Source organism: Lotus japonicus, chromosome 6 (assembly GCF_012489685.1).
Source record: "Lotus japonicus ecotype B-129 chromosome 6, LjGifu_v1.2".
NCBI lineage: Eukaryota > Viridiplantae > Streptophyta > Magnoliopsida > Fabales > Fabaceae > Lotus > Lotus japonicus.
This window is the reverse complement of record NC_080046.1, coordinates 17,606,363-17,618,388: the sequence shown is the minus strand read 5'-3', so window position 1 is coordinate 17,618,388 and position 12,026 is coordinate 17,606,363. Positions and strand designations below refer to the sequence as shown.

The following is a 12,026-nucleotide window of genomic DNA, read 5'->3' as shown; positions in this document are numbered from 1 at the left end:
ACGTCCCCATCCAATTTGTTTTTCGAAATTTCAGTTTTGAATTTCTGAGCTAAAAATCATGACCAAAATACCCCTGCGACAGTTTTTGATCCGATAATTTTTCCGAGTTTAGAATACCCTTAGTTACGGCTAATGATAGCATAGGAACCAAGTTTGGTCGAAGAAAAATCGAATCCTACAATTACCAAAAGTGGCCGAGCACTCTAAGGGGGAGGGAGGAAAATTCCTTTTTCGAAAACTTGTCCCTTCGCGCTAGATTATCGTACCTCGGAGTATGTATTACTTCGGGTAACCTTAGTGAGCATTGATAGCTTAGTTTCCGATAGATTTTGATAAAATTCTGTGGTTTTACTTTAAAGGTGCTTTTGAGGATTTCCCTGAGGAACAAGGCTTTGACTGTGAAGAAGTGTTAGAAGATCACCCTGGAGAATCTTCAGGTGAGGGCTACTCACTGAATCTCTAGTTAATGCTTAGGGTCGATGCTTTCGACATTGATTTATTGTTTATGCACTTGTTTGTGCTTGATTGGAAAAATGTTTTCTGAAGCTTCGGCTGACAATGTAGATGATTCATCTACTGAATGTTTTTTAGAGTGAATTACATGCTAAGTGCTATGTGGGTAATCTAGGATGTGTGGTGCATGCTTTATATGCTAAGTGCTACGTGGTTATTGCATGATATGTTGATATATGACATGTTGGTTGATTGTGCTGCGTTAATTATGCCTTTGCAATGAAATCTGTGATTCTGAGTAGTGAGAATAGCGGGCAGGTCATGCCGATTTTATTTTGAGAGTTTTGAGAAAGTTTGATAGGACGAATGAGATTCGGGCCTTGTTATGGTGTTTCATGGATCGAGACATTCTCTGGTGTCATTTGGGGATTAGGAGATCCCGAGAACTTATAGGATTTGCGATAAGAATAAAAGGATATTATTTTGTAAAGAAAACTCATAAGACATTAAACAACCTCTAAATCTTCAAATAATGATATTAAACTCGAAAGGAAGCTTAGGATGCAAATCTTAGTTTTGGAAAACGAGAAGTGTCGTCGGATCCAAGTGTTGAGGAGATTGATAAGTTTTGAGTATGTTGATACTCTTGTGCTGTTGGAGCAGCTGTGTTGTTGGACTATCCTGGGGATAAGTCCGGGAAATTGATAGTTTCCGAGTATGTTGATACTCTTGCTCGTTGAGCAGTTTTGACCATCGGATTGAGATGAGTCGGATGATTTGGAGATCATCATGAGTTATGTGTGTTGTTGAAAGATGTGTCTTTTGTCGCATAATCGACTGTTACCTTAGGGTAAGTTTTTAGAGACATTAATTTAGCTAGAACACGTGGCGACGTGTCGAGTGAGATCGGAGACGTTGTTTGACTAATCATCCTGCATTCATGCAACATTAATGAGGTATTAACACAGGACGTACTCTGGACCTCGTCGGATTCCAAAATGGTCATAAGACCCGGATTTCCGTGTAAGAGCGTTTGTAGACGACTCTTGTAGCAGACCGAAATGGCAGACCTACAGGTTACGGCTGATCTGACTACCGTTGTTGTTGGAGTAAGAGGCACGCGGGCCGAAATGGTCCCACTGTGGCTGGTGTTAGGGCTGATCCGTTTGATGTCCATCCGTTCCGGAATGCATGTGGTTAACTGGGTTAACCGTCATTTGCATATCATGCAACATGCATACTAATTTAGTTGTTGAGTGTGATTGTTACTTGTTAATCCTATCTGGAACATGTTAAGTGTTATTATTGTCGTTTAAGTTCTTTGTGGAATATGCAACCCTAGGATGTTATCCCTAGCTATAAGCCTAAGTGGCTATTTCTTATTTGTACCTATTGGGTTTATTATCTACATAATTCTTTGGAGTTGACCCTCGCGTCTTCTGTGTGTGTTTTGGCGGACAACGCCTTTTGTCAGATGTCCATTGCGGACTGGTTCACAATGGTCCACCCTTCGGGGGGGATTAGATACGAGATGATTGACCAGGACGACCCCGGTTCGTGGGTGGTAGACCCCGCTAGCCATCGAGCGACGTACTCGGGGCGGATTATGGAGGACCATGTAGATAGGGTAGGAGTCTTGACGTCAGGAGTGCTGCGGAGATGCACTGTCAGTTTCAACTTGCCACCCGGTGTGCATTGCGGACCAGGAGCAAGAGGACCACCACCGCCACCGTTATCTTCGGATGAGGAGGATCCCTCAGAGGAGGAGCCAGTGGGAGTGCCTTCGGCAGAGTCCAGTTCACCCACTGTTGCTGTTATAGATGATCATGGATCGTGCCTTAAGCCCGTGAGTCCAGCACCGGAGCGTATCGCCGTGGCGAGAGGGGGACGGGTAGTGTACATAGACTTGGTCGTTCTGGATTCGGATTCAGACGACGATCATGCTAGCATGTAGGATTTAGTGCTGGTATGAGCTCCTCGAGATAGGATTAGTGTAGGAGTAGAGTCTTAGCTCTGACTGTCATTTGTTTCCTTTGGGACAGGGTAGTTTCCCACCTATAGCTTTTTGTGTGGTTTCCTTACGGGAATCACAGAGAGTTGGTTGGACTTAGGAGGTCTTGTTTCAGGCCATTGGGTCAGCTTATTCTCAGTTTTGAGGGATGGTGTTGCGGACACTTCACCTTTATATTTGGTTTGTACATATTGCCTACGGGCGTTACATCTTTCTTTTTCCGTCACTGGAGGTTACTCGTGACGAGGTTGCTACTTACAGCGGGGGCTGTAATATATATTGTGTATTAGTTCTGCTATCTCTCGCATTTGCGTTTATTTATTTTAGTCTTGTTTATATTATCGAAAAAAAAAATATTCGTGTTTTTCCGCATTAGTTTATTTTTGGTTACTAAAGTGACGCCACTGAAATCGGGGTGTTACACTCAACCCCCTTCAAACAAACACAAACAAGACCCTACAGTCACACTTAACCATAACGAAAAAAAATAGAGAACCAAGTAGAAAGCAAGACAACAACATAAGGCCCCAGCAGATAATAGTAGCAGCATCAGACAGTCATAACATTAATCAATCTTTCATCTTCACCTTCAACAAACCCACCCCCACCTCCAGCCTCTGCCTCTGTTCCTCTTCCTCATCATCTTCTCATTCTCTTTCTCCCAACCGAAACCCCACCCCCCACCAAAACCCCAACCCCACCTGCAACCGAAACTCCAAAAGCTACCACCTGAAGGCCCAGCGTTCTAGCAACCTTCCCCGTACCACTGCGCCACAACCATGCTCGTGGTGGCCACAACCACGACGACCTTCACCGTGAGCCTCTCTCCCCGCCGTCTTCTGCAAGATCGAGCCTATTCTCCATCAAAGCAACCACTGCCAGATTGTGATCCCATTCACCATCGAAATCCAGATCTGCAGAGAAAGCTAGATTGTGAGCCTTTTTTCGCCTCTGAAGCAACCACTGCCAACCATTCAACCCAGATCGAGAGTGAGGACGAAGGGATCGAGAGGGAGAACCAGCCATAGAGAGGGTGACAGCGATCCAGAGGAGAAGTGGGTGTGGTACGGCCTGTTGTGGTGGTTTTCTGATGAAGCCTGAAGGAGAGAAAGAAGAAGAAGGGTCTGGATTTTTGCAGAAGAAGAAGGGTTTGGGGTTAATTTTGGGGGGGGGGGGTGGGGAATTTGGGTTTGTTAATTAAATTATGGTTAGATAGTTAATTAGGTTTAATTTTGGTTAATTAGGTTAATAAAATTGACATGTAATTTTGTTTTAATTTTTATTTTTTAAAAAAATCCATGTCAGCTCATTTACCCCGGTCAGCGTGACACTTCATCATTCGCTGGAGCCCGGGGCTCCGGCGAGGTGCTCCAAACGTTTTATAAAGAAGAGGACCTTTTCCAATAAATTTTCCGGCGAGGGACCTAGGTCAGACGGCGACACAAAGACAAGGACTAATATGATGCTTAACCCTAGAATCTAATCTACACATCAATCTTAATTTTTAAATATTTTAATAGTATTACTATTGGCACTCGCTCACACATAGGATCCCGTTTGGAAGAATAATTTAGTGTGTGTATGAATTTTTATTTTTATTTCTGGTTTTGTAAAAAACGTGGTGTTTGAATTAATAAGATTTTACAAAAATGATTTTGATAAAATTGTGTTTGAATAAATGGGGTTTATGTTTGGAAAATTTGCAACAAACATAATTTTGAAAAATAATATTATTTGGATGACATCAATCAAGCTCACATTTGCAATTATAATTAAAAAGAATCGCTCAACCGCTAGCTCCTCTTCAGTCGTGATCCACTAACGAGCTCGTGGTTGGATGTGTTGCCTCCTCCGCGGCAAAGCCAACACCATCACGAGTTCGAGCCCATACCACCGTGAATCGCTCTGATCCCTGATGGCAGAGGTCTTGTGAAAGGAAGAGAAATTGGGTTGATGAAAGCCAAATTCTAAATTGTTCATTGTCTTTAATTCTCCAATGGTCAAACACAAACGCAGAAACTCCAATTTCATGCTTCTGATTGAACACTGTTTCGGGTGCCGATGAGCTATCATTTGTGCGCTTTTGTAAACGTCCAACCACTTGCAAGCAACTTCAGAACCACATCTCAGTCAAGGCAACACATGTTTGAGACAAAGAAAGCTACAACAAACGAGGACTTATGCTTTTGGGAGATTGATTCTTGACTTAAAATCACAGCCTCTATGAATAAGTTGTCTAAAGTTCGACCCTTATAACATAGTAGGTGGACATGTAAATTATGCACGCTTTAAGCTAAAGTAAGCTCTTACAAAATTAAGCTCAAAATAACTCACAAGTAGTTTACAATCTATTTAAATAAAATTTCATGCACACGCTAATTGATCGAACGAATCTAACAAATCAACAGGAAAGGTGTTGATTGAGGAGGAACGATGAAACTCTATTGAGAGTAGTGGCGAGATAATGATCTTCATAGTGCTCCATTATTCGTCATACTCGAGAGGGGTCCTTGCGATGATACTCCAACGTTCAAGTTAGAACGTGAAATGACATAATTATATGTTCTCAAAGTCTTGGCTTTTACAAAATTTGGGATTGTGTGGTTCGAGGTAGTCCCGAGTGCCTAATACATCATCGAGTTTCATGTCTTTGTCTTGGTTGCTGGTCAATGGTTACCTGGTTGGTCGATTAGGGTTGATCGTTCTTATAATTAATCGGGTGAGCAAATAGCGTGATCGACCAATGAGTGATTAACTATAGCGTCTCTCAAAATAGTTATACTATAAGATTTAAAAAACAAATCTTATAAGATTTAAAATTTTCTAAACTAGTCAATACTTTTATGGTTTTATGATCACCTCTTATGTCTTATTCTCTCCGATCTCACAGCTGTTGTTTTACAAAACATTTTTAAGTATTTGATTAGGGAGCGTTTGGTTTGGGTAAGTCGGCATAGTAGTGCGCATTTGTCTAAAAAATTCAGGAACGGACCGCAGTTATCCGCGAGAGAGAATTGACTTGTGTTGTGGAGGTGCCTACCTCCTTCCAATCCCACGTGATAGTGACTGCTAGTCTACCTCACTCATTTCCTTAGATTTGGACTTGCATCTAATCTGCTAGCGACTTTCCTCAGAATATTTTTCACCGACATATTATGAATCATATATATTTATACAGGTGCACGAAAGATAGTCAAGAATTATAAGAATTATCAGAGAGATATCAGTTAGAGAGGAGAAGGTTCAATAATCAATATTTAAATGATGTAAATTATCTTTCCGATATACTAAAAATATATATTTATATATGTAAATAAAAAATTCATATGTCAAATATCTAAATCATGCAAGATTATTTAGGTGACTTAATAATATTTTCAAACTTATCTTAAAAAAAATTAATTTACAACACATCAAAATATTATTGAATCTATACAATTAAAGTAATTTTAACGCTATATAATACAAGGTCTGATCATCTTTGATAAATATTTTGCAAAATTACCTTACTCATAAGATGCCCAATAATAATATTTAATTTTGACATGTGTTGTGAGCTGGATTTTTAAGATACGCATCAAAATATTATGAAATAACCTAAATTAATTATCATGATTTAGAGAGCACCTTTAATATTTTTTTTCTTTCGGGTAAATTTTATGTCTTAAAAAAGATACTTATCACCATTATTATGAATAATTTCTCAGGACCAGAAATTAAGTTCTATTTGCTTTACATGAAGCTCAAGCTTTCTCTTTATTCTGGCTAAGATATGCTATTGTGGCTGTCATATGATGCCATATACCAAAGAGGAAAATGAGAGCTCTGGATTTGGCACCCCAGGGCTTAGAAATGCCACCCCACTTAAAAGTGGGGAAATACTATTATGCCCCTCCGTGTTTTATTTCGGACTACCAATGTCCGAAATATTTCGGATATATCGATTCCGATATGCATCGGATGGTAAAGTTCCGAACACTGTTACTATTAAATCCAAAACACGGGCTCATTTCTCATTTCATTCCGAAATCCTTCTTGAACTTCCATTTCCGAAGCCCTCCAAACCTTCACAGCCTTCATCGAGCTCGCCTTCATCAGAGCTCTCTCTTCATCATCTTCTTCGGAGCTCTCTTCTTCGTCATCTTCTTCGTCAACTGCAATAGAGGTAATCTTCGTCATCTTCTTGTTAGGGTTAGGGATTCGAATGGGTTTTAGGGATTCTTGAAATTAATTTGTGGATTTAGGGCTTTAGCGATTTGAAGATGTCTGATTGTTGGGTGAAATTGTTGGGTGAAATTGTTGGGTGAAATTGTTCATGAACGGGCACCATGTTTTCACACCCCAGAACGAATTGAAATCCACATCCCTTTCACTGTTTGTTATCTACCCTGAGTTTTGAGTTCTGGAAGCTGCATTTTCTCACCTGTTATCTACCATGTTTGCATTTATTTTTCTTAACATTGATCCATTAGTTTTTATTGATAGGCAAGCAGTTGAAACTGTGAAATTCCCCTCTGAACTTAAGAACTTGAGCAAAAAGATTTGATTGAGCACAAAGGGAGAACTTGACTTATCTTGTTTCAGGTACACTTACTCTCAATCTCATGAATAATTGAGACAGAACCATTACTCTTTTCTAGCATAACTTTTGATTTGCATGAAATGGTAGCTGTGGAACAATAAATATAGGAAGTATGTATACGTGTGTCATCATTGAGAAATCATGCTAATGGGACTAAATGATAGACAAGTTAAAGTTGAAATTCATGTAATTATACCTGAGACTCAAGACACCAAGTCAGTAGCTGCATAGCTGCATATATTTTTTGTAAGCAGTAGCACTATCCTTCAAGTTTCTAATACTATCCAATTTATATTGCCTAGTTTGATTACTATGTCTTTTTCCCAATGTATTTTCTATTATAACAAAAACATTAAGGAAGAAATCATTCAGTACTAATACCATGGAGTATTTGGGTCCCAAAATATTACCATTATCTCAATCTTTGGTCTGTAACAAATCTGATCCTATCTCACCTGCCCAGATCCTATCTCAATCTTTGGTCTGTAACAAGTCAGTAGCTGCATATATTTTTTGTAAGCAGTAGCACTATCCTTCAGGTTTCTAATACTATCCAATTTATACAAATCCTGTGACCAGACTATACCATGTTAATGGAACAATAACCAGACCTCTGTTTGTTTTACTATGTGCAAATATTTTGATGCCATATTTGGTATCTTTGGTGCTGCTGTGTAAAATTAGCTACCATTGACTCATCTATTGACTCCAATTCCAGTTATCTACATAATTATGCATGATTAATGACAGAATGTTATGGAGTTAGCTACCATTGAAAGTCTGGGAGAATTGCTCTAGAGTTGTGCATGATTTAATGACAGAATTGCTCTAGAGTTAATGACAGAGTTATGCATGATTTAATGACAGAATTGTTCATGAGTTATGCATGATTTAATGACAGAATTGCTCAATAGTGATTGATTTCACCACTAGAACACATTTAAATTCTTGTGGGATGTTGGTTCTTGGTGAGAGAAGAAAGGGGGTGAAAGAGATGTATTATAAATAGAGGGACAGTACTAGTCTCATGTTGATGTTATCAATAGGAGTTAAGCTCAAAATCTTATGTATCAACACAGCTGATCATGTCAATAATGCTAACATTCACTAATCACATTTCAGCTAGGGTATAGTCACCAAGTGTTAAACCAACCTCCAACAATAATTGAAGATAATGGGCTGATGTAACCAGATTTATATAGTATGCTTGCATTGTTCCACTTCTGTTTGTTTCTTTTAATATTGATCATGTTTAAAGAAAAGTTGATCTAAACATCCTCAACATACTTGATAATCTGTCTTGGTACATATCTCTTGCTGATTGCATGAATATTCAGTTATAAAGCTCATCAATTGGTACTTTTACAATTATCTGATTAGTATTATTTTTTAATAGATGGCTAAGAGGAAGAGCCAAGGGCGCAGGAAATCACATGTTGCTGGGAGCTCCCATGATGCCACGGAGGATGTTGAGGATCGCCACACAGCCCCGGATGATGTTGAGGATCGCCACAGACGGCTGCATGCTTCTTTTCGTAGAGTCAGAGGCAGATTTGGTGAGGACCAGGATGTTGGTGGGACATCAAATGAGGAGCGTCGAGACCCTTGTGAGATGATTCCTGAGCCTTCTCCGCCTTCTCCGCCTTCTCGTCAGACGACTCCCGAGCCTTCTCCGCCTTCTCGTCAGATGACTCCTCAGAGTTCGACAGAGAGTGAGCATGAGGTTGATGTGGAGCATGAGGTTGATGTGGAGCTTCAGGTTGATGTGGAGCCTGAGGTTGGTGTGGAGCTTGAGGGTGATGCTGGAGCACGACGGGATGAGGTGCCAGTCCAGACAGAGGCACCGTTTCCAGGGGGGCCTGATGATCTGTCACTGTTGGTCCGTTACCCACATCACGTTGCGCCGTGTCTGTGGCATCATATTATAGGCACCGACCCGCGTTACCCCGATAGAGGTGTGTTGAAGTTTGCCAGCGCTGGGATGAAGCTGGCAAAGCTGACATGTGAGGGCGAGGGAGACGATATGAGCGCTGTTCGTCAGCGTGTGGAGGGGACCGGACTCTATCCGCTCTTCAGTTGCACCTATCTGGAGATAGACACACCCCTTCTATCTGCCCTCGTCGAGAGATGGCATGAGGATACCAGCAGCTTCCACATGCCATTCGGGGAGATGACCATCACCCTGGATGACGTGTCATCTATACTTCATTTGCCGATGGGTGATAGGTTTTATACTCCCGGACAGGCCAGCAGAGAACAGGCAGCGGAGACCTGTGTTCTGCTCTTAGGAGGGGTAGCCACGGACTACATCATGGAGTTTAAGGCGGTGAAGACCATTGGCTTGCGATTCGGGTTCTTGCAGACTCTTTACACTAGGGCTCTTGCTGGTTAGTTGTACTGTATACTTAATTTATTTGCAACTATTATATGTGAATTAAATGATTAATGGTTTCTTTGTTGTACTTTAGAGCATCGGCATGACCATGCAGCACGGATGTGGCTACTTCACCTCCTCGGCTCGACCTTGTTTGCGAACAAGAGTGGAGGACACTACACTTCTGTCCATTGGATCGGCATGCTGCAGCACCTTGATCGGGTGTCAGAGTATGCGTGGGGCGCCATTGCACTAGCTACACTGTATGATGCACTTGGTCATGCCTCACGGAGGAAGACCAAGCAGATGAGCGGTTGTTCTTCCCTCCTGGTAGCTTGGGTGTTTGAGCACTTCCCACCCACCATTATTCAGCGGATTGAGGTCCCCGAGTACACGGAGGACCAGCCCAGAGCGTGCAGGTGGATGGAGTCCCGGGCTGGGCATGCTGGACTGATGGAGAGGCGAGTTCTCTTCGATGAGATGACGGCAGAGGACGTCATATGGACACCGTATGAGGAGCACAGGAGTCACAGAGAGCTGGACGTCCGAGCTTTATACTCAGGCTACATCCGGACTCCCATCCGGACGGCCGTGCGACCTCATCTTCCTGAGCGTGTGATGCGGCAGTTTGGGTACGTGCAGCCTATCCCGCGACACCCATCTGTTGTGATGGGCATGAGTTCTGCTGCGGAGGTCGTTGATGCAGCATACCAGGATTATGAGCCACACTTGATTCCAGGGGGGGTCCCTAGTATAGTGGATGGAGCGGCAGTAGATGATTACCTGGACTGGTACACCGGTGTATCTCACCGGTTCATCATCCCGGATGAGAGTAGGGCCGATCTCAGTGCTGTGGTAAGTGTGAACTTAATTTTCTTTATGCATTTGTGGTTTTGTGTATGCGGTTTACTAACATGTATATTGATTTATTTTCAGGCTTCTTTGCGTCGGGCCGTTGATTTGCTAGAGCAGGGACTTGAGGTCGACGACGGTCCCCCTAGAGATACACGCTCCCGCACTTTATTAGAGAAGTGCCTCACTGTCATCAGAGACTTGAGCAGGACCCAGGGCGTCACTTTCGTTGGTGTACGAGGAGGCAGAGGTCGAGGCAGAGGAGGAGGCGGAGATAGAGGAGGTGGCAGAGGCGGAGGCAGAGGTCGTAGGGGTAGGGTGGGTCGTAGGGGCAGGGGGCAGTGACATTATTATTATGTGTACTTTTATCGCATTATTAGTTTATACACGCTTTATTATCGGTCTGTACTTTTATCGCATTATTAGTTTGGATTTCACATTATCACGCTTTACTTGATTTGATTACATTTTTATCTCTTTTTAAATCAGGTAAAATAACAAACAAAATCCAATGGGAAGTGAAATAACGCACATAATCCAATTGAAGCAAAATAACGTACATAATTCAAGGGACGCAACATAGCCTACATAATCCAGGTCAAGGATTTTTTAAAGTTGCAAATAATTCAAAATTAGCCAAATAACATTAATCAATCTTCTGTAATGTCGGTGAATGTTTCAGATGGAGGTCCACAGTCACTGGAGAATACCTGTGAAAATTCACATAAACGAAAATTGAGATGTGTAAAAATCCACAGTCACTTTTATTTTAATTATATATGTGTAAAAAAGATTTCCATACCTTAACTATGTTGGGCAATGTTATGTTCAGGTAACAATTAGATTTTCTAGGAGAAAACACAGCTACCTAAAAGGAAGAAATAATGTTCAAATTGTCTAAAGAAGTAGAAACAATAGTCAAGTCGGTTAGAAATAATAAACCTTCTGGATAAGCATAACAGATCCAACATTTATGTCCTTCGCGAATTCGCTTTCAGTGAAAACCTTGTGATGGACACTAGCACCGACAGTGCCCGTAGGATCCTGCAACTCAAACCCATATGGCATTGACAGAGGACATTTAAATACCATGACATTGATGAAAAAGAACGCGGAAGATGGAAATACCTTCAGGGTAACTGACACATCGCCGAATCCGTTTGGCGTGCATGATTTGATAACTGCGACGATGAGATCGACCCTTTCTAGATGGTGAGTGATTGAACCCAGAGGAGTTGCAGATCCGCCTAATTGCAGGGCTGAAAGCCAAGCATTGGAGTGAAAATCGGGATCAGTGTCGTGACCGTCTTCGACGACGCGCCTAACAAATTGTTGGGTTGGAATGAGGTGTCCGTCGGTGGTGGAGCTGCGTTGAATCATGGCGGCCTGGACAACACCAGCAGGGCCGGGAATGAGAGGACGAGAACTTGCAGAAGAGTTGCCTCGGAGTTTGCAAGGGCGGATGAAGGTGGGCAAATCTTGTTCCATTTTGATTTTGAAGGTTTCGTTGAAAGAATGAAAGGAGAGGATGAATACAAGAAGGCTTAAATCAAGCAAATTTATAGATGAAGGAGTAATGGGGTTGGTTGTTGTTGGTGGTTGATAGTAATTAGGTTGGCTGTGGTTGGATGAGAGTAATGAGGTTGGTTGTGGTTGGTTGTGGATAGTGATGGAGAGACTTAAAATTAAAATGAGAAAAAAAATTAACGTTCGGATCCCCAGATTCCGAAGTTGTTCGGATCCTATAAATCCGA

At 41.8% G+C, this 12,026-nt stretch overlaps 2 protein-coding genes across 3 annotated transcripts; one reads left to right on the top strand and one right to left on the bottom strand.

Moving 5' to 3' along the window:
* Positions 1–6,294: 6,294 nt before the first annotated feature.
* Positions 6,295–10,617, top strand: LOC130725030 (protein MAIN-LIKE 1-like). Its single transcript, XM_057576293.1, has 4 exons — positions 6,295–7,048; positions 8,443–9,433; positions 9,515–10,275; positions 10,357–10,617. Exons 2-4 carry the CDS (start codon positions 8,443–8,445, stop codon positions 10,615–10,617), a joined length of 2,013 nt encoding a protein of 670 aa, XP_057432276.1. The 5' UTR covers positions 6,295–7,048.
* LOC130724673 (uncharacterized) lies at positions 10,564–11,829 on the bottom strand. Of its 2 annotated transcripts, XM_057575952.1 has the most exons (4): positions 11,401–11,829; positions 11,215–11,316; positions 11,075–11,140; positions 10,564–10,982 (listed from the first exon to the last, which is right to left on the bottom strand). In XM_057575952.1, the coding sequence occupies exons 1-4, from the start codon at positions 11,758–11,760 to the stop codon at positions 10,923–10,925; spliced, it is 588 nt and encodes a 195-aa protein (XP_057431935.1). In that variant the 5' UTR covers positions 11,761–11,829; the 3' UTR covers positions 10,564–10,922. The 2 variants fall into 2 exon arrangements, with proteins under 2 accessions (XP_057431935.1, XP_057431934.1); XM_057575951.1 differs by having other exon boundaries at positions 11,215–11,829.
* Between the last annotated feature and the right edge of the window lie 197 nt (positions 11,830–12,026).